General features: G+C 37.3%; 1 protein-coding gene across 1 annotated transcript; it reads right to left on the reverse strand.

Annotated features, from left to right (window-relative positions):
- Positions 1-2,750: 2,750 nt before the first annotated feature.
- stip1 (stress-induced phosphoprotein 1) lies at positions 2,751-22,473 on the reverse strand. Its single transcript, XM_067406364.1, has 14 exons — positions 22,396-22,473; positions 18,006-18,215; positions 17,743-17,884; positions 13,941-14,082; positions 13,477-13,642; positions 13,265-13,391; positions 12,133-12,235; positions 11,860-11,980; positions 11,653-11,749; positions 11,403-11,527; positions 9,050-9,086; positions 8,849-8,952; positions 8,557-8,729; positions 2,751-3,605 (listed from the first exon to the last, which is right to left on the reverse strand). Exons 1-14 carry the CDS (start codon positions 22,402-22,404, stop codon positions 3,533-3,535), a joined length of 1,629 nt encoding a protein of 542 aa, XP_067262465.1. The 5' UTR covers positions 22,405-22,473; the 3' UTR covers positions 2,751-3,532.
- Between the last annotated feature and the right edge of the window lie 1,170 nt (positions 22,474-23,643).

Below are 23,643 nucleotides of genomic sequence, written 5' to 3' on the forward strand. Positions count from 1 at the left end.
TTATTAAAGAACTACTTAACCTTCATAGCTTTAATTATCCTAAATGTAATTTAAAATTCAAAGTGCCTGTGAAGCGTTGTTCTACAGTCAGAATATTTCCTTTTTTTAGGTAAACTAATGCCTGGATTGCCCACAATATGCTGCTTTTACCTGTTTTGCTGGTTTCTACCGGTCAAAAGTTTAGAATAGTTAAATAGTCAAAAATGAAAATTCTCTCATTTATTACTCACGCTCATGTACGTCGTTTCACAACCGTAAGACCTTCGGAACGCAAATTGAGATATTTTTGTTGAAATGAAGGAAGCAACATTTCCTCTCTCAAGATCCATAAATGTAGGCTACTAAAAACATATTTAAATCGCTTCATGTGGTTCAATAATATTATAAAGTGACGAGAATATCTTTGGTCCACAAAAAATTAAATAAAATAACTTTAGTGATGGCCATTTTCAAAATACTGCTTCAGGAAGCTTTGGAGCATTATGAATCTTTTGTGTCAAATCAACAGTTCGGAGCGCCAAAGTCACGTGATTTCAGCAGTTTGGCGGTTTGACACGCGATCCAAATCATGATTCGATACGCTGATTCATTGCTCCGAATCTTCATGAAGCAGTGTTTTGAAATCAGCCATCACTAAATAAGTCATTTTTTTGGTTTGTTTTGTTTTTTTTGGCGCACCAAAAATATTCTCGTCGCTTTATAATATTAATATTGAACCACTGTACTCACATGAACTGATTTAGATGTGTTTTTAGTACATTAATGGATCTTGAGGGAGGAAATGTCATTGTTGGCTATATAGGCCTCACTGAGCCATCGGATTTCAACAAAAATATGTTAGTTTGTGTTCTGAAGATGAACGAAGGTCTTACGGGTGTGGAAAGGCACGAGGGTGAGTAATAAATGACAGAATTTTCATTTTTGGGTGGACTAACCCTTTAAGATTTTGTAACGTTTTTGAAAGTAGTAGTAACCAAGTCACCAAGTTTTTTTGTTGTTGTTTTTTGGATAAAAAAATATACTAAAAATGTAATCCTGAGACTGGAGTAATGATTAATAATTCAAAAATAAATTACATTTTAAAATATCAAATCTAAAAAAAGTTATTATAGTACATTAAGTTATAGTTTAGTAAGTTATAGTAAAAAGTTATTTTACATTGAAGTAACATTTCACAACATTACGGTCTTTACTGTATTTTTCATTAGGTCTCTGATGCAGGTTGACCCAGCTGGTATACCAGGATGGTCCCACTCCATTAAGAACAACAACAAAACTTACACCTGTAATGGTGATAGTTTACAGTCTTGCACATTAGTACTACCACTAAATAGTACAAAAAAAACACCCACAAGCACGGCTCGATTTGAGGAGGGATGGCACCCCCTTGTTGAAAAAAAAAATGACAAAGCATCACGTGGCCCTTATTTTCGGACTTTTGAAATCTTTTGCTCTCACCCGCCCAGTCAACTCTCTCCTTCATGAGATATGGAATCACACCAAACTTCACTGAGATTGGAGTACGTTTAGGGTGTGCTCAGCAAAATTGAAATTCTGTCTTAATGACCATAAAAGCATATAATTAATAATTATACAAGACCATTAGTAAAGGCTGAATTCGTTTTTTAAAACGAGAACACGTAAGTGTTAGTATTAAAATGTCAAATTACAATGCTGCCGATGAGAACTGATCTTTGAAAAATTGCGATCTGATCGAGATCATGATGACAGTCCGATATATCGACATATAAGTTCTTGCAGACGTAAAATCTGAAATTTCTGTACTGTAAAGAAAGTGAATTTAGAACAAAATTGAGATCTGATCTAGATATTTATGATGATCTGAGATTCTTCTGTTTTTCTGGTGCGTTTCACTCCTTCACCTCTGGTTCTTCTTCAAGGCCTCCCATTTTCCTACAAGGTCTTCGAACTTCTTCACTGTGTGCTGAAAAGGCCTAAAGGGAATGTGGGCCTTTTCCCAAAAGTCTTGGACCTCCTTCATGGTCTGCACTGATGCTTCATGCTTCATTATACCCTTTTTTCCCTCCATTCGGTGCAGATATACTTGAACATTGACAATGAAAGGGGAAACTGACATGTGAAGGCCATGGTAACCTATACTCAGAATTTATCCTCTGTATTTAACACATCCAATTTAGTGCACACTCATTAGGTTTTTGTGTTCACTAACTGCAAACCGTGGACATGCTCTGGGCAATGTTCTGCTGGAAAACCCTGGGCCATTAATGTGGATGTAAATTTGACACGTGCCAAGCACTTAAACACAACCAGGTACATCCCTTCATGGTGTTCCCTGGTGGAAGAGGCCTCTTTCAGATGGATAACTCACACTGCAAACATTGTTCGGGAACGATTTGAGGAACATGATGAAGAATTCAAGGTGTTGCTCTGGCCTCCAAATTTCTCAAAACTCAATCAAGTTAAGCATCTGGGATGTGCTGGACCAACTAGTTCAATCCTCAGAGCTCCACCTCACAACCTACAGGACTTAAAGGATATGCTGCTATCATCTTGGTGCCAAATATCACAGGACACTTCCAGGGGTTTTGTAGAGTCCATGCCTCGGCGGGTCAGTTGGCAGCATGCAGAGGACCAATAGCATATTAAGCAGGTGGCCCATGATGTTTTGGCTCAGTATTTGAACAAAGTTCACAGATATGCACAATACGCATACTACAGAAATAATGACAACACATTGAATGAATGCTGAGTTACAAACATCACACGACTTCATGGATCCAGAACTTTATTAAACTGATGTTGCATTTCAATATGGTGATGCTGAAATCACAGTCAGTTAATCGATCGCAAAGTATGAACTGAAGCAAAACAGGTGGGAGGCAACTGAGCTTAAACAAGCCCACTGAGCTATGAACCTCTCCCTCACAAATAGAAGTGCATTTATATAGTACAATAGCAAAGCATTCAGATTCAGAGACAGACAGATTTCTAACAGGCCTACTATGTGAAAATAAATCACTGATGGCAAGCTAATGTCATATCACTCCCCTCCCCACTTCTCCTCCAATGCAGGGAAAACAACAAAACCCCCACGTACAAAAATCGTAAGAGGACAGATTCAGAGTAACATCTGCATTTAAACATTACGAAATTATATTAAGAAAGAAAAAAAAAAAAAAAAAAAAGGGGGAGAAAAAGGCAATAATAAAAATGCTTTTAATATGAAGGCTCAAAACCTCTTTTAACACTCTGGTGTCACTAAGGCTAGATCTTTTCATTCCATGAACACTGAAATGCATGAAAACCATGACTTGTACAACTGACACTGGTCAATATAGTGTGGAGGGAAGACCAATTGTGTTGATTTTCAATCCAATTAAGGCTTAAAAAAAAAATACATTCCTGTTTGGGAAGAGTGGGAGGAGAAGGGTTAGAGTGCCTGTTAAATTTGGCGAAGTAAATAATTTGTTTGGAATGCCGCCATCCTTCGTATTCTTCTGTTGTTTTTCTGTAGATGAATAATGTCCTGGTTTTCCTCTGGTTCCTTGGATCACCGAATAGCTATTAGCCCAACATCTATCAGTTTCTGAATTTTCTGAGCGATGACAGGGTTCTTTAGATGACTGGATGGACAGAGAAGAGATTGAAGAAGAAATACATTTTAAAATGTATATTATATTATAATTATATATATATAAAAAAATAATACTTACACATATACACACCTATTATATTATATTATATTATATTATATTATATTATATTATATTATATTATATTATATTATATTATATTATATTATATTATATTATATTATATTATATTATATTATATTATATACCCCGATGAGCCATTACATTATGACCAACCCCAGCTCAGAGCAATGAGCACGCCTGGCAACCAAACGGTACCACAGGTGCAGTTCACAGAGCAGTATATATATACACCACCCGAGGACCGGATTTTGGTTAGTAGAGTGTTCGGTGTTAGAATAGGAAAAGCTGCCAAGTTATCTGACTTTGATAAAGGACAAATTGTGATGGCACGGCGCCCCGGAACTTTGATCTTGGAAACAGTGTGCCTTGTAGGTTGTTCACATGCTGCTGTATAGAGTATGTATGGCACGTATGGCCAAACGACAAACCGTCATTCAGCCGTGTGTTGTTCGCATCTCATTGATGCCAGAGGGAAGCAGAGACTGTCGTGCATCGTTCACATTGACCGCAGGGCCACAGTGCGACAAATCACAAGCAGCTGCAACAGTGGTGACCAGGACAATGAGTCACAGCACACAGTTCATCGCAGACTTCTGCGTATGGACCCCCAGCCGGGTCCTCGTGCTAACCAGATGCAATCGCCAACAACGCATGAAATTGGCCCAAATTATAGAGCTCGGCCTGTGGATGATTGGAAGAAAGTGGCCTGATTTGATGAATCAAGATTCCTGGTCCATCATGCGAAGGCTAAGTGTGGATATGCCAATTACCAACAGAGGACATAGCACCTGGATGCACTGTTGGGTGGACACAGGCTGGCGGCGGTGTTATGCTGTGGGTGATGTTTTGCTGTGGGCAATGTTTTCTTGGGACACTTTAGGCCCCATTATCCCAACAGCACAATCCTGACAGCTATCAGGTTTCATTTGTACATTGAACATTGTTACGGACCAAATGCACCCATTCATGGCAACTGTGTTCCCTGCCGGTGATGGCCATTACCAACAAGATATGTGCCATGCCACACTGCCAGAATAGTCAAGGAGTGGTTTGAGGTGATGATGGTGAATTTCTGTTAATGCCTTGGCCTAACATGAACCCAATCGAACATTTGCGGTTTGACTTGGAAAAGCAGGGTCGCACTACATTACCACCACCCCGCAAAGTATGGAAACTGGATGACCTGCTGCCAATTATGGTACCAGATATATGGAAGTAAATTAATGCCAAATGTTTTTGAAATAAAAAGCTTGTTGAATTGCTCTAACTGAAAAAAAAAAATGCATTACATTAGCTGTACTTACATTTAGATGCACTGTATTTTTAAGGCTTGCATTTTTATGGGATGAAATTCAACACAGTCGTATATTTAAGCTGTGAATATTTCAATTAAAAATATTTCACACACATTTTCATTATCAAAAATTAAATAATTCATATTCACATTTCAAATTTCACTTCCAAGATATTTATTCTGTTTAAAAATACAACCTATAAAATTCGACTAGCAATTTTCAGTCCATTTTATTTCACTTTACAAATTCGCTTCCACAAATTCAGTGGCTCAAATTCGGCAGAAAATTCAACATTTCACATCCGGGAACTGCAGGAAGAGCAGTAGAGTGCCGATGCATCATCTCTATCTGCTGTTAGTCTTCTTCACCAGCAGGTGCCGCTAGCGGCTGTTTAGGAAGACCAAAGCAACGCTAGTAAATCATTCATTCATAAAAACGGATTTACAGAATTAGAGCAAGCGGTAAGTGAATGTGTGATGATTATCAGGGCCAGTATAAATGCAGAAAAGCTGATAAAGACACAAAAGCTGCATTTATGTTTAATTCAGTGTCTTTACGCTTACTTTCCCTGTGTAGCTACAGTTTTCTCTACAGTGAACAAGATAACGTTATTGCCCGATGCTGGTGTATAGATCAAACGTTAAATCTGAGATATTTCTCTCTGTTGTTTAGTTTCCTTAACTTTGTATCGCAGCGCTGTGTTGTAATACTAGGGCTTCCCTCATCCGTCATAGCTGCCATCAGGACATATAAACTCTTAACACAGCTTAATGGACTCGTACAGTGATATAAAAGACCAAACTCGCACCTCATTTGTGATGTAGGTTAGACTATATAGGCTCCAAGAAAGCAGATACTGGCATAAAGTTGATTTGACGCTGAACGTTTGATTATGATATTCGCAAATTTAGGGACCGTCTCTAAAGTTACGACATTCTGTATTCACGTTTCTACCTTCTACCAAACTCTTGTAGACACACATGCACATATACATATTCAAACACACCCCACTCAAAGTACATGCATATATACTATTTCTTTTTTTTTTTTTTTACACGTTCATCACACAATTTTTTTTTTACTTTGTTCATTTTTTATTTTACCTGATCATAGATTATCCTGCTTATACAAATTTTAAATTAAATTTAGAAATAAAATTAACTAAGTAGAACTAATTGTGTGATGAATGTGTAAAAAAAAGAAAAAGTATATGTGCATGTACTTTGAGTTGAGTGTGTGTGTGTGTGTGTGTGTGTGTGTGTGTGTGTGTGAGAGAGAGAGAGAAAGAGAGAGAGAGAAAGAGAGAGAGAGAAAGAGAAAGAGAAAGAGAAAGAGAGAGAGAGAGAGAGAGAGAGAGAGAGAGAGAGAGAGAGAGAGAGAGAGAGAGAGAGAGAGAGAGAGAAGGGTGCATCACTCTTCGACCTGGCACCTATAGATGAACACTTCACAGGTAGTTTTGGTGACTAAATCATTCTCATCATATGCTATTGAGCTTTAAATTATGGCATTTTTTTGTATGATCCAATACAGTAGTGAAATACATAGCAATCTTTACATATTACTTGACAGTTTATTTGGAAACACTTTACAGTAAGGTTCATAATGTATTAACTAATGTGAACTATCCATGAGCAACACATTTGTTGTTGTATTTGTTAATCTTTGTTAACGTTAATAAAAATACAGCAGTTCATTGTTCATGTTACTTCACTGTGCATTAACTAAAGTTGACAAATACAACTCTTGATTTTAATAATGTATTAGTAAATGCTGGAATTAACTTTAACAAAGATTAGTAAGTGCTGTAGAAGTGCAGTTCATTGTTCGTTCATATCAACTATTTAATATAAAGTGTTACCTTTTATTTTAATAACCATCAAAAATCTAAAAGGTTTGCATTATACCTGACACCTAGATGAACAATTTACAGTTGGTTTTGTGACTAAGTCATTCTCTTTAAATGCTATTGAAGGTAGAAACGTTAATACATAATGTTGTAACTTTAGAGACAGTCCCTAAATTTGCGAATATCATAATCAAACGTTCAGCGTCAAATCAACTTAATGCCAGTATCTGCTTTCTTGGAGCCTATATAGTCTAACCTACATCACAAATGAGGTGCGAGTTTGGTCTTTTATATCACTGTACGAGTCCATTAAGCTGTGTTAAGAGTTTATATGTCCTGATGGCAGCTATGACGGATGAGGGAAGCCCTAGTATTACAACACAGCGCTGCGATATAAAGTTAAGGAAACTAAACAACAGAGAGAAATATATGTCTATCTCAGATTTAACGTTTGATCTATACACCAGCATCGGGCAATAACGTTATCTTGTTCACTGGAGAGAAAGCTGTAGCTACACTGGGAAAGTAAGCGTAAATACACTGAATTAAACATAAATGCAGCTTTTGTGTCTTTATCAGCTTTTCTGCATTTATACTGGCCCTGATAATCATCACACATTCACTTACCGCTTGCTCTAATTCTGTAAATCCGTTTTTATGAATGAATGATTTACTAGCGTTGCTTTGGTCTTCCTAAACAGCCGCTAGCGGCACCTGCTGGTGAAGAAGACTAACAGCAGATAGAGATGATGCATCGGCACTCTACTGCTCTTCCTGCAGTTCCCGGATGTGAAATGTTGAATTTTCTGCCGAATTTGAGCCACTGAATTTGTGGAAGCGAATTTGTAAAGCGAAATAAAATGGACTGAAAATTGCTAGTTGAATTTTATAGGTTGTATTTTTAAACATGAATGAATATTTTGGAAGTGAAATCTAAAAGGTGAATATGAATTATTGAATTTTTAATAATGAAAATGTGTGTGAAATATTTTTAATTGAAATATTCACAGCCTAAATATACGACCATGTTGAATTTCAGCCCATAAAAATGCAAGCCTTAAAAATACAGTGCATCTAAATGCAAGTACAGCTAATGTAATGCATATTTTTTTCAAATAGTGCAATTCAACAAGCTTTTTATTTCAAAAACATTTGGCATTATTTTACTTCCATACAGATACCCCAGGTGACCTATCACCACCTCATCAAATCAATGCCTTGCTGTGTTGCTGCTGTTTTGCGGGCTTAAGGAGGTCCTACAGGTTATTAGATAGGTGGTCATAATGTAATGTTTCATTGGTATACACTGTATATACATTTTTTTTTTTTGCTTAAAAAGGAAGCCCATTGTTGTATAATTAGGTTTTTTTTTTTTTTTACATTTGACATTCTCATGCCAATTAAGTTTTATCCCTAATTGTCATAACAGTGATGCTGGATTATTTTCATGTTGCATACTTAAATTATGGTAGTACTGTTATATTTCTACCTTTAAATTTACAGCCCAAAAAAGGGAAATTCTGCATAGACTTTTTATTTTAAACAAATTTGTTTTGAGATTCACCCGTTTATATTTTAAAAATCGAGGTTTATCAATGCTCTCCCTTCTCCACACTACACATTTTATGCTTCTCACTAATCTGATACACCCAGCTCAATTGTAAAATGCTGAAAATAAATAAATTAAAAATGATAAAATATTTGATGCGTGTCTTACTCGCTGAGGGCCTGTGGGTCTTTCTGCATCTGCTCTAAGATCATGCGCATGGCAGGATCACTCATGATCTGCTGCACCTCTGGGTCAGCCATGGCCCTCCGTTTCACATCCTCTGGACTGTCGTTACGTGTTGCTTGGCTCACCATACAGCGTTGCAGACCCTCTGTGGCCTCCTGTAGAGACAGAAAGAGAAATATAATGTTAGTTGTGTGGAGCCATCTTCACCAGCACAATCCTCCTAAAAAGCTCAGAGATGCATTAGTTATGCCATCAAAGAGCAGGTCATGCATACCTTTGAGTTGGAATCGAGCTCTAGAGCTTTCTGGTACACATCCATTGCTTTTGAGAAGTCCTTCATAGCCTCCAGTGCTGCTCCCTTGCGTGTGTAACCCTTAACTAAATAAAGTCAGAGTGATAGTGTAAAAGGTTTTTGCAGGAAACATTAACTTATTGTCACAGAGAAGTAGAGCAAACAAAATGTATAAACACTTACTGAAGTTAGGGTCCAGTTTGATGCACTCCTCACAGTCCTGATAAAAAGACCAAGAGTTGATGGTTAACAGAATGGTAAACTAGTCAACAACTAGTCGATCTCAATAATTCTATAATTTTCCCCCCTTGTTATTGACTGTTATGGGTAATGCTATTAAAGTTGCATTTTAATAAAAAATAAATAAATTACCATAATTACGAGATTTTAACTTGTAAAAAGCTGTCACTTTCTCGTAGAGCTTGTAATTACAGCTTGTAAGATGGAAGTTCCTGAGAGCTCCTACTTGTACGACGTGACCGTTGTACCACCTGACTGGCGCAGATTCATTTAGGCCAAATATAATGTTAATGTTGCCAAAGAAATGCATAATTCCCAGTCTGAGCTCTGAATGTAACGTCACATCTTGGCATCGAGACTACTGTAATAAGGATATTGTGTGAACGCAGCATAAAGTGTCATAAAACCCGCCGTTTTAGGACCGGTCAAAATAATAATATGATTTTAATAATAAACTAAACTATATTTTGGCTTAAAATATTGTGTTATGATACTGAACTCACGATAGAGGATACTGATTTCTATCAAATTGTGACATGAGAGTATCGTTACACCCTTACAGTTAAGGTGAAATTCCTTAGCTGGTGCCCCAAGGTAAAAGGAGGAAGGATTCAGCAGATGCTCTCACACTCCCTGTATGTAACATGTGACCAAATCTCAAAATGTGATCTGGTGTATCATCATGCCACCACACAATTGGTGTCCTACCATATGCATTTCAAAGAACCACTGTGTTTGTGTGTGTACGTGCATGTAGTCTAGAGGCCTGACACAACTAAATGGTTGCATTTTGCTACCTTTTTTCCTGCCGGTGTGACAATTTTGTTAGAGGTTGCACTGGTGCCACTACCAATTTGACTAACTGGTAAGCGCACCAAAGAGGAACGAAACAGAGCTACTCATTTGAACCGTGCCACAAGGACCATTTATCAGCTCGGCCCAAAATACAGAGCAAATGCATTTAGCTGCTTACTGGTCTTGATCACGTGACCATTAAACAGTGTTGTGAGAACCAACAAGAAGCCTTTAAGTTTGGCGCAGAGTTCTCAGATACAAACCACTGATGTCTTGTGATTTAAAAAGTAGACTCTCTCAACAACCCTGATACAGAAACCAGTAGAAACATTGTGCCACAACGATCCAGTTTGAAGGCTTTTTTAAATCCACAAAAATCACCTGTATCCATGGTATTGTGGCAGAAATGTGTGATATTTATATAGAATTTTTAACGTGTTACATGTATTAAAGGTGAAATGAAATATAATTACAGTATTTTTGTTATTAAGCTATAGCCGTTTGTGCATTTATATTTATACTAAATGACCCAAGGCTACCTTTTTTTCTTAAATACAACAGAAACCATAGTTACTTTTTACTAGGGCTGTACAATATATCACAATTAAACCGCACGCGATTTGGCAAAGGCTGTGATTATTTTATGAGTTGTACGGCACTGTGATCAGTAGTAAATGCATCTCCATCTGAAAGCTCTTGCGCAGAAACTCTCTAAATATGCCCTGCCACAAAAGTAGATATCACGCGTCATATCGCTATATCTGAATAAACAGAAGATTGAAACACTTTAATTAAACATGACTAAAACACACGACTGCCTTATTCTGTGTAAGAAGCCACATCTCACAGAAGGATGCTCAACTGTAGTTATGAAGTGAGTTTGGAGTAAAAACATGATTAACATAAGATGTTAATAAATGCTTCTCATGTCTGGAAAGATGTTTGACATGTTGGAGCCATAATTCATTGACAAGCTACGCATAAAAAAATAAATAAACAAATCGTAGCCTTTGTGAATTCATAATTGCACTAAGAATCGCGTTTAAGCAATAATTGAGTTTAAGTTCAATGTTATGTTTTGTATCCTGGGATAAATTGTGCAGCCCTACATTTTTTGCCATTGTAATGAGGTGCTATGTGTGGTTTTAAATGTGGTTTATCGTGATCTACAAACGTATGAGACCAATGGTTCATTTTAGTAAGAGTAGAGTCTTGGTTCATTTTAGTAACTCGTACAGTCAGAATATTTAAGTTTTACTTTATATAAATGAGGTTTTTACAGGCGTTACCGATTTTGTTAATGAAAATAAATTTGTATCTAAATACCAACTAGCTCAAGCTACTGTCAAATGTGCATTTCTAAGAAACAAAGCATGTAATATTATTGATATTATATGTGCGGGGTTACCAAATCAGCTGCTAGTGCCACCATCTGTAAAATTAGTGGCACCGGTGCCACTGCTCTTCAATGTTAGCCTGGAGCCCTGATGTATGATCGTACCTTTAGGGCCAGCTGGAATTCCAGTAGTTTGGTGTAGCAGGCAGCTCTGTTGCTGAAGAGTTTTGCATCGTAAGGGTTTCTCTTGATGGCCTCGGAGTAATGTTTCATGGCCAAAGGATAGTCACCTACACAACACACACCAACAGAACAACTCAAATCACAATCTTAACCATTACAAAACATCTTACTTTTAAATGGGAATCTCCTGTGTGAGGTTACAGCAATGTCTGGATTTGGTTTGTATACACACCCTTCTGGAAGGCATCATTGCCCTGGTTTTTCTCTTCCAGAGCCAAATCTGGATTGATGTAGGCTTGCTTCTCCTGTTCCTTCAAAAACTTCTCAGCCTGCAAGATTTCATCACTTTAATTTTGAGGTGCATTATGACCAGGACACCACAGTAACAGGAAAGATATATTAAGTTATCTATATGAATTTTTCAACAAATCTCAATGACCTGTTGGCATTTCTTGAGGACGTCAGGTGTGCGATGCTCCGTCAAACTCTTGTTAAAGAACTGGATCGCCTCTTTGTACTTCTCCTGCTTATAGTAGGAGTTACCGATCCTGGCATATGCCCTGCAAAAGGACAGGAAAAAAGATTTTGTACTTGATGTAAAGTTGATGTATAAAACGTTTACACTTCTAATGGAAATCAACTTCGACATTAGGCCATAACCAGAAATAAATTAGCACTTATTTTTCAGTTTTGTTGCAAAAAACCAACTTACTTGGCAATCTGTCTGTAGTCTTCTCGGTTCTCTCTGCCCACCTCAATGGCCTTCTCACAAAGCTCTCTGCACTTATCAAAATCCCCCTTTTCAAAATGTACAGCTGAAAGAGCAAAAACAAATATTCTGAATCAGAAGTATCCACTTACAGCAGTTGTGTGTTTGTGAGAGCAGTTATGGTGGTTTTATCCCATTTTAGACTTTAAAATAAACTCAACACCAAACCTTTTATTTACACACTTGAACCAAAGCTAAGTGGAAGGGCAAGGGTCAACAAACACAATAATGAGCACAAAGGATGCATTCTTATTTTGATGCTATGCACCTCGCTGTTGTTTTTAAGTGGTTAAATGGTCATTCACAGAACATGCTTTTGCCTTCTGCTGCGCTGCTTATACATTGTTTTGTAAAGCCAACATCAGGTTTATTGTTAACTAAAACCAAACTATTAAACTATTAAATGTTTTATTAACTGAAATACGCAGAGTTGAAATAAAATATAGCTAACACTTCACAATAAGATTTCATTTGTTAACATTACACTAAGAAAAATACTTCTACAGCATTTATTAATCTTAATAATTAACTTTTCTTATTATCAAAAGTTCTATTTCTTAACATTAGTTAATACACTGTGGACTAAGAAACAATGAACAGTTGTATTTTTTTATTAACCAATGTTAACAAAGATTAATATACATTTCAACAAATCTATTGCTCATTGTTAGTTAATGTTAGTTAATGAATTAACTAATGTTAACTAACAAGACCTTACTGTTAAAGTGTTTCCAAATATTAGATTCATTTTATTTTTTATCAACATCAATGCTGAAATCAATCTGCAGCAGTCAGGTTGTACAAGTTAGAGGTCTTCAATTGTTTACGTTTATTATTGTAATTGTATGTGCTTTGAGATATGAGGTAATTTAACACCATCTCTCGTGACGCTTCGCAGACTCTGCTCTAGCGAAGCACGTTAATGCATTTTGGAGGAGGCGTGGCTTTGGAGAGCGATTTGAAGGGAGAGTGGGATCTTGTGCTTTCAAATCTAGCTTGCTTTTGCTAGCCTCTACAAAACTGCACACTCTAGCTTCAACCACTGCACAACGTCTCTAATATGTATAATTCTTACCTGCTTGGTTTGACAGATAGGTCATGTTGGTGGGATCATGCTTTAGAGCTTCTTCATAATGCTTCAGTGCAGTATCAAACTCTTTCTTCTTATACGCTGCGTTTCCCAGCTCCTTCTCCTTTAAGGCCTGGTCAGAGTCAGACACGAGCATTAAGCCACTTCAGTCAGAGTACTACATGTTACACCAAACCATATGTTTTGACAAAAAGTACCATTCTCTTGTTCTCTGGTAGGTCTTCCTCTTTAGGAGGGGGCGGAGCTGTCTCTTTGGGTTTAGGGGGAGGGGGCGGAGTCGGTTCCTCATCTTCATCCATGCCAGACAGATCCAGCCCCAGCAGCACTGAGAGAGTGGTCATCACACGAGGGTCCTGCAGTTTCCTACAGGTCAAAACAATTGAGAAAAAAAAAAAAAAGAAAAAAGAAATGACTAGATATTATAACATTCTTAGAATATGCTAGAAAGGACATACTACTCACATTTACTGGAAAACATGGTATGTGCAGAGTATGACAATTTTCTATATATCCAGATAACATCAGATAATCCAATATTTGCCAAAGTGTGCAGTACACAGGGTCTCTGTGTGAGATACTGTATCCCATAATGCAATATATGATCGACCACTATACAAGAGACAAAGAAAGCGAGCAGCGGAAAGGCACAGAAAGCACCTACGTGCCAAGCTCCGAGGGCTTGTTCCTGAGCTGCTCCAGCAGCTCCCTGTAGCTGGGGTCAGACAGCAGCGCTCGGGTTCGGGAGTCACCCTCCAGCTTTTCATACAAGTTGGGAATGGAAAATGGGTTCATCATCTTCCTCTCTGAAAAGTACAAGACAACATCAGTTATCACAGTAAATCTGAGAATGAATTTCTTGCCATGCTCCACCACACGCTACAAATAACCTTTTAATCTTACGAGAAAAAAAGCTAATAAAAAAAGACTTTGGTACAGGTGGAAACTAGGTGGAAAAAAGGATTTGTGGAACTATTAGGCTTTTTTGACCCAAAGAGGCTTAAAGTACACCAGTTTCAATGGTATATGTGCTTTAAGGCTTATTCAGACTGAGTGAATATTTTGACTTGAATAAGAAAAAAACACAGTTGGAGGTTGTTGAAATCAGTTTTTCAGAGTTTTTCCTGGTCAAAAGTGGTCTACGGTGACGGCGGACGAACACGGTCATTCACACACAGTACAAAGTACCTTACCCATGTGAATCAGCTTCAATCTCGCATTTAAATACAGTTGTCAATCCAGAAACTTTGCAATGTGTAGTTAGCAGTATGAAAAATATATACACATGTATTATTAGACATTATAATCACTGAAGCTGTCAATTATACTGAAGCCGTTCAACGCGAGGTACACAAAGCTGCACTCTTGCAAAACTCCTGTTATAATCAATGAAGCTGTCTATGCTCTGCAACGGATCTCTTATTGATATTGTGATTATACTTTGTTAGTTATAATTAGGGCTGCCCTTGAGATATACACACACACACACAGTATCACACAGAAGTGAGTACACCCCTCACATTTTTGTAAATATTTTATTATATCTTTTCATGTGGCAACAGTGAAGAAATGACACTTTGCTACAGTGTAAAGTAGTGAGTGTACAGCTTGTATAACAGTGTAAATTTGCTGTCCCCTCAAAATAACTCAACACACAGCCATAATATCTAAATCGCTGGCCACAAAAGTGAGTACACCCCTAAGTGAAAATGTCCAAATTGGGCCCAATTAGCCATTTTCTCTCCCCGGTGTCATGTGACTCATTAGTGTTTCAAGGTCTCAGGTGAGAATGGGGAGCAGGTCTGTTAAATTTGGTGTTATCGCTCTCACTCTCTCATACTGGTCACTGGAAGTTCAACATGGCACCTCATGGCAAAGAACTCTCTGAGGATCTGAAAAAAGGAGTTGTTGCTCTACATAAAGATGGAGTAGGCTATAAGATTACCAAGACCCTGAAACTGAGCTGCAGCACAGTGGCCAAGACCATACAGCGGTTTAACAGGACAGGTTCCACTCAGAACAGGCCTCGCCATGGTCGACAAAGAAGTTGAGTGCATGTGCTCAGCGTCATATCCAGAGGTTGTGTTTGGGAATTAGATGCATGAATGCTGCAGAGGTTGAAGGGGTGGGGGGGTCAGCCTGTCAGTGTTCAGACCATACACCGCACAATGCATCAAATTGGTCTGCATGGCTGTCGTCCCAGAAGGAAGCCTCTTCTAAAGATGATGCACAAGAAAGCCCACTAACAGTTTGAAGACCAGCAGACTAAGGACATGGATTACTGAAACCATGTCCTGTGGTCTGATGAGACCAAGATAAACTTATTTGGCTCAGATGGTGTCAAGTGTGTGTGGCGGCAACGAGGTGAGGAGGACAAAGACAAGTGTGTCTTGCCTACAGTCAAGCATGGTGGTGGGAGTGTCATGGTCTGGGGCTGCATGAGTGCTGCCGGCACTGGGGAGCTTCAGTTCATTGAGGGACAGTTCCATGAATGAGCAGAGCATGATCCCCTCCCTTCGGAGACTGGGCCGCAGGGCAGTGTTCCAACATGATAACGACCCCAAACACACTTCCAAGACGACCACTGTCTTGCTAAAGAAACTGAGGCTAAAGCATGTCTCCAGACCTAAACCCTATTGAGCATCTGTGGAGCATCCTCAAACGGAAGGTAGAGGAGCGCAAGGTCTGTAACATCCACCAGCTCCGTGATGTCATCATGGAGGAGTGGAAGAGGACTCCAGTGGCAACCTGTGAAGCTCTGGTGAACTCCATGCCCAAGAGGATTAAGGCAGTGCTGGAAAATAATGGTGGCCACACAAAATATTGACACTTTGGGACCAATTTGGACATTTTTACTTAGGGGTGTACTCACTTTTGTGGCCAGCAGTTTAGACATTATTGGCTGTGTGTTGAGTTATTTTGAGGGGACAGCAAATTTACACTGTTGTACAATGTAAAGTAGTGAGTGTACAGCTTGTATAAGTGTCATTTCTTCAGTGTCACATGAAAAGATATATTTACAAAAATGTGAGGGGTGTACTCACTTCTGTGAGATAGTAGTCAACATTTGAAGTGGATCAAAACCTTTCAAAGTTGTCCTAAAACTTTCCTCTTAGGACAACTTAGTTCTTAGGACAATTTTGATTAACTTTTTTGATCCACTTCAAATGTTGACTACTGTGAGATTATTATATATATATATATATTATATATATTATATACACACACACACTAATCAGCTATCAAGCTTGCCACAGCACAACGACATGATTATGAATGTTTTGTGAAAAAAAAAAAAAAAACAGCAAGGAGACAGTCTAAACATTTTAATAATTCATTGATCATGTTTTCGGCTGCAGAGATTAAGCCAACAATGCTGACTCGTGATTTCCACGGAAGTGGATGTACCAGTATGCATGTTTCATACGGATCATATTACATCATCTGAGAATATTTGTTTTCTACTTGAATTGGTTGACAATCGCTTGTCATTTCAAGCTTCCTATAGATATATTTCTCATGTTTGTGAGGCATTTATACACGGTGTTTTGGGTTTTTTTTTTGACGCACTCAAGTTCACAGAGACTATGACGGCAGAAAGCGCATCCTGTTTTCTTTTACAAAGGCATAATGTTTTCTTGTTATTGTGAGTTTACATAAATAAAAGTAGAAAGAATGATGTATTACTCTTGCCTGTATGACCAAAAATGATGGCGTATTTTAAGTTTTCCACTGTTATCAGGAAAAAATGCAAGTAATCGCTCCAGCGCCTCTATGCCATGCAGTAAAGCATGCTATACTTCAGCTTTCACACTCCGCACAAACACTTGGATATGCGTCTAATAATAGCACACATTTATCTAGGTTAACGTTAGAGTAGACGCTACTACTTACACGTTTCAAGTGATAAGCCATATTTGAGGTCGACAAATGACAGGCGAACGTTTGGATTTCCTGACAGACATAATGTAATTATCACATGGACCCGACCCAATCTGTCCCTCATGGACTGCATGACTTCGCCACAAGGTGTTTTTTTTCTGCAAATAACTGACTAACAACATTTTTGGTTGACTAAGCCTCTTATAGTCAACTAACGATGAAAGGATTCGCTAGCCTGCAGAAGTCGCTCTGAACAAAAACTCAGCCGTTTTAAAAGGTAGTAAGTGGATTCTGAATAACTTGAACACGTCTGATTGGCCATTGCATTCACAAGCTCAACAGGTAGGCCTATGTCTGTAATTGTCTGCAAAAACAGGTTGCAAATAGAAACCTTTGACACTTACACAGAGCACTTACACAAACACTCACAGGAGTGTTTTAAAGCAGATCATCGAGTACCAGTACTGCAGAACAGCAGCTAACATTACATTAAATGATCAAACAAATATTTTAAATGCAGGAAAAACCCTGGCTTTGTGGCAGTTTTTCCAAAATCATGGCACAAGCATGAAAACATTCTTTACCTGCTAACCGTGCTTCCATGTTTTGAAGTCCCTCCTTGAGTTGCTGATTAGACGGCTCTTGACGTAAGCCCTCCTGATAGGTCGCTTTGGCATCCTCTAGTCGCCCAAGAAACTCCAAAGCAGCAGCTTTTCTTGAGTAACCCTTTAAAAAAGGTAAAATACAACACATGAAAAGTGAAGAATGGCTCTGGAAGAAGAAGAGAACAAAAGTAGAAATGGCAAAAAAAAAAAAAAAAAGACAAAAAAAAAACAAAACAACTCACCTTGCCCCAGTCTGGCTTGATCTTTATTGTTTGGCAGGCATCTTTCAGGGCATTGTCATAATCGCCCTTCTTGGCATAGGCGGCAGACCGGTTGCTGAAGAGGACATGGTTGGAAGGGTCTAATGTCAGGGCCTCTGTGTAGCACCTAACCGCCTCATCAACATTTCCTGCGCTCAGCGCTTTGTTACCTTGATCTTTCAGTTGTGATACCTAGTGACAAAGATAGACAAAAAGTAAAAATTTACATTTAATAAAGTTTTTTAATACGTCAGGATAAGAACAGCAGCAGCATTAAGTATTTAATTCAACAAGAAACGGGTCAGATGCACCAGCTGTGCTTAAGTTGCAACTTAGCCTAGTTCTGTCGTAAAGGAGCACAAAGTTACGCAATACTAAACATTTTGCACCATTATACTTGAAACATAACACTACTTATAAACTAAATATTTATGTAAGCCGCTGACCAGGAGTAACAGCTGGAATAAAACAGCAGGTTGACTGAATTGCATCTGTAAGCACTTATTTTACCTGACAGACTTCACTTCTTTAGAAACATGATAATGTTGATATTTAAATTTTAAGAGAGCACTGTGAATAACTTACTGGTCACACTTTAAATTAGGGTCCAATTCTCAATACTTACCAGCAATTAACTATGACTTTTGCCTCAAACTCTTAATTACTGCTTATTATTAGTTAGTAAGGTAGTTGTTAAGTTTAGGTATTGGGTAGGATTGAGGGATATAGAATATGGTCACGCAGAATAAGGCATTAAAGGGATAGTTCACCCAAAAATGAAAATTTGATGTTTATCTGCTTACCCCCAGTATATCCAAGATGTAGGTGAATTTGTTTCTTCAGTCGAATGCAAATTATGATTTTTAACTGCAACCACTGCCGTCTGTCAGTCAAATAATAGCAGTAGATGGGAACTTCTACTGTAACAGTAAATAAAACTTGCTTAGACAAATCCAAATTAAACCCTGCGGCTCGTGACGACACAATGTCCTAAGACACAAAACGATCGGTTTGTGTGAGACAACTAACAGTATTTATATCATTTTTTACACCACTATGTCCAACTTCGTTCAGCTTCCTGTTAGTGAGGTCAAAAAACCCGCTCTGCTGACGGCAGTGATGTCTCGCCCATATACTTCAATGAGCGAGAGACATCACTTCCGTTGTCAGAGCGCGATCAGACCTCATTAACCGGAAGCTGAACGAAGTTGGACATAGTGGTGTATTAGAGGTAAAAAATGATATAAATACTGTTCGGTTTCTTGCACAAACCAATCGTTTCGTGTCTTAGGACATCAATGTGTCGTCACGATCTGCAGGGTTTAATAAGGATTTGTCTATGGAAGTTTTTCTCAACTCTTATTGTTCAAGTTCCCAATCACTGCTATTATTTGACTGACAGACGGCAGCGGTTGCAGTTAAAAATCATAATTTGCGTTCGACTGAAGAAAAAAAAAGTCACCTACATCTTGGATGCCCTGGGGGTAAGCAGATAAACATAAAATTTTCATTTTTTGGGTGAACTATCCCTTTAATATGTGCTTTATAAGAACTAATAAACAGCCAAATCCTAGTAATATACATGCTAATAACCAACTAGTAAATGAATGTCACTATTTTCAATAAAACCTATTATAGTTTTTGTTAAGATTTTGAATCCAATTAGATTTTTGTTTTTAGTTTTATTTTTTTGTTGTTTCTAAACATGTCTGTTTACTTTAACTATAAACGTGAATGCAAAAAAAATAAAAAATTAAATTAAAAATCAGTCAATGTATTTCTTTACTAATCCTTATTAATTTCAAATACAGTTTCTGAATGTTATTCACATTTAAAATACTTTAGTATTGTATTTCAGTGGAAACATTTTACTGTTAGATATGCGAGGTAAAAATGCTCAGAATCAAGGATAAACTGAAATGCATGACATCAACACTTCTAGGGTAAATCATTCAATGTTATAATGCGACTAATTTACGAAGAGCTTACGACCTACTAGCTACGTCTTGCCATGAAACAGAAGTTGCATCAGTGTTTTCTTCACTATTGTAATGTATATCTGTTTGAAATTGCTTCTCAAACGAGAAAAAAAAAGTAGGGCGGGACTTGATTTTGTCCATCGGGAACTGATTGGATCGTTGGATTGTTGCGGTTCGCTATTGGTCGATCTCATGTAGACTTGTGCCGATATTCGGTAATGCGATAAATCGCGATAATGAATATGCACGATATTGTAATCGTCGGCACTTCAGAATACCGTAAATAATAATTTATTACCAATTATTAATTTTTTATAAGGCAATTAAGAATACTTTACCCATCAATCGTATAAAATGCACAACACCGCTGTATTCTGCGTCAAAAGGACACGTGCTCAGACGTAAACAATCCCAACGTGCACGAGAAGCACATGGCGGAACGAGTGAAGGAGACGAGCTGAATGAAAGTGCGCGTTCACTCTCTGACAGCAGAGGGCGCTGATGGAACAGCAGCGTGCAGCGGTTACCACGGAAACCGTGCAAAGTAACTGCGCTAGTGAAGTTTTTAAAATGCTTCAAACAGCCATTCATTTTTTTTGTAATCTCAGTGTTGTTCATCACAGCACCAAATACTGATTACTTAAAAAAAGACTTAAAAGGATATTTATTTTCAAACCTAAACATTTTTATATTTTAATCTGGACTACAACATGCCCTAATGATTAGAAATGTTCTGATTATTTGTTATTTTTCAGTAAAACTTTGAAAACATACAGCTTTATTAGTTAACATGTTAATTCATTATCATTAAACTGACAATAAAAATACTTATTAAGTATTAATTATTATTAATTAATGTTAATTTCTTAGTTACTGTTTAATAACATTACTAAAATCAAAATAACTTATTTAATGGACCTGAGATAAAACTAACAATGATCAGTTGTGTTTCTAAACTAACATTAACAAAAAATAACACTTTCTGTAACAAATGTAGCTATTGCTCAATCTTAGTTAATGCATTAAATAGAGAAAAGTGTTATCTGTTGTTCTTTATAGCCTAATTCTTTTGCATTTTAATCTGTTTGAAAATTTCAGTCAGAGTTGTTTTTGTTTTATTACAAAAAGAGTTCTTAAACCTGTTAAACTATGACAAAAATGGTTTTGCAACTTATTTTAATATCGTGATAATACCGTATACCGTGATAAAAGCTTCAATTAATCGTAACATGAAAATTTGATACCGTCACATGCCTAATCTCATGTGAGTGACAGGTAAATTGATTATTATTATTATTTATTTTATGGTGACTTTAAGAACAAATGGTGCAACCAAATAAAGTACAGAGATACTTACAAACTAGCCAGTAGTTACTAAGACGTGTGGACTTGTGTGTGAACTTATTAACAGCTGGGAAATCCCATTTTGGGTTTCATTTTTGCATGAACCAATCCTTTATTGATTGTACAACTGATCCTACATGAATTTGCGTTTGTTTGCCGTGGTTTTAAACGGAAGCTCTAAGAAACAGTGAATTGTGTGAGATGTTCAGTAGCATCTGTTGTCGAGATTTGACATAAACGTCACTGACAGGTGATGCCAACAACTTACATTCAGGCACTTTTCAACACTTCTCCCTGCAAAGTCATTGCTTAAAGTCTTCTTTTTTTTCTCGCTTAAATTATTTAATAGCGACCCATACGAATTGCATAATACCAAAAGAAATGAAAGGAAAGAAAAAAAGACACTACGGGATAAACGGGACTTTTTTAACTATCCTTTAAGTGCAATAAAAACAACTCATTTTAATTAGTGTTATTATGATAGAATCCTATAATAAGACATGCCCAATTATGATTCTTTGGTACCGAATTATGTAGACCTCACAATCCTATTAATATTTCTAAAGGACACTTTGATTGGAGAGCCATATAATAATAATTTAATATAAAAGATAGTTTAGTCTTAGCACGAGTAAGTTACCTGAATGAAGTGACGGTCCGCCCTTCACACACAGAAGTCTCTAGATCTGACATGAGCTTAGGCTAACTTGCTAACTGATGGAGGAGATCGACCAGATGAATAAACCTGCATTACTCACACAGAACCTCATCTGTATTTATAATGATCATTTTCTTTAAGATAACCACTGCAGACGAATCGTTCGCACAGATTGCAGGTTAAAGCACAGCGTGACATATTCAGCTGCTAACGCGTTGTTAGCCAACTAACGTTAGCCCTTACTATCATTGATGCGGTTTATACTGAGCTACACTGACTACGTCTTTAAAATAAGCAAAACACTTTTAACAGTTTATTTTGCACGATGATTTAAAAAGCTATTGTCTTCTTCATAATATATAATACAGGCTGTTCTATATAAGTTACTTACTTTCTCCATCGCGTGGGCATGAGGTTCCAGAATCTACCAAGACACTAGCGTCGCTCCGCCTCTCTGCCTATATCAATGTAGCCGGGAGAAGGGTTGCCAGGTACTCTACTTTAACCCCGTCAGTGAGTGCGCGTAACGTGTTATGTCACAATTGAAAGGAAATTACTTTATACAAACTATTCGTAGGCTCACTTTCTTATGTATTGTAATTTGTGCATTCATTCATATTAATATCTCATAAAAGATTATTTTTGTAATTATGAAGCAAAATTAGCCTCCAGAAAATTCTGGAGCAAATGTACGAATCTGTGCTAAATGCGTGGCAACCGAATGAAAGCGACATATGAGAAGTAGAACTGGAAAGTGTTACTTTTCCAACCGTAGTAGCAGCGCTGCCGTCTCTGATTGGATTAACGGTTGATTGTTGAGGAAACGAGCGATGAGGTTGATGAGAAAAGTAATGTTGAATGTTCCAGAGCTGTTCTGGAATTATCTTCGTTTCAAAATGCCATGATGTCTCTATGGGACATATTTCTCAGTATAACGTCGTTTTTTTTTTTTTCTTTCTAAAAAATTCGCAAGCATACATTCAGATTTAAATAAATAAAACATATTTGTATTAATATATCGTAAAGTTCATAAATATATAAAGTTCAAAATATATAAGTTTATTCCAGTGAATATTTCTCACATTTAGGTTTGTTTTTGAAGCACATACTTTTAATTCAGATATACTTCAAAATCTTGTCTACAAAAAAGCTACTGAGACATTTTTACCGTGATACACATGCCATGGTGACCAATAGCGGAGCATGTTGTCACATGGAAATAACCACTAAAAGCATGCTATCCAGCAAAAATTTAAATAGTTTAAATTGAAAAATAAATACATTATGATGTACACAAATATAAAACCATTGTTTTGGCTAAGGGTCAACAAAGACTATTGAATAACACTTAAAGGGACTTTGGGGTCAATCCATATCAAGGTTGCTTGACCACTTTTAATTTTTCTTTATGCAATTAAATCTATGTATTGGTATTGCAAAAACAACAGTTGTTGTTTTACTTAGTTTAACCACAGCTGCCTTCTCTGTGTGAAAGCCTACAGACTTTACGGAAACTATACCTCGGCTCAGAATGGTCCTTGCTCAAAAACATTGATTTCTAGTGCACATTCAAGGTTTTGCAAATCACAGGAACACACTGCAAATAAATCACTTTATTAAAAACCACCTATTGTTGAAT

The sequence above is a fragment of the Chanodichthys erythropterus genome, chromosome 13, assembly GCF_024489055.1.
Source record: "Chanodichthys erythropterus isolate Z2021 chromosome 13, ASM2448905v1, whole genome shotgun sequence".
Classification (NCBI taxonomy): Eukaryota; Metazoa; Chordata; class Actinopteri; order Cypriniformes; family Xenocyprididae; genus Chanodichthys; species Chanodichthys erythropterus.

Bases quoted from the DNA above. Each gene is read 5' to 3' on its own strand.
- stip1 (XM_067406364.1), bottom strand. The intron at 13,643-13,940 runs GTAGGTGCTTTC...TTTGACCTGTAG, and splicing joins AAGCCCTCGGAGCTTGGCAC to GAAACTGCAGGACCCTCGTG. The intron at 8,730-8,848 runs GTATGCATGACC...CTGTCTCTACAG, and splicing joins AGCTCGATTCCAACTCAAAG to GAGGCCACAGAGGGTCTGCA.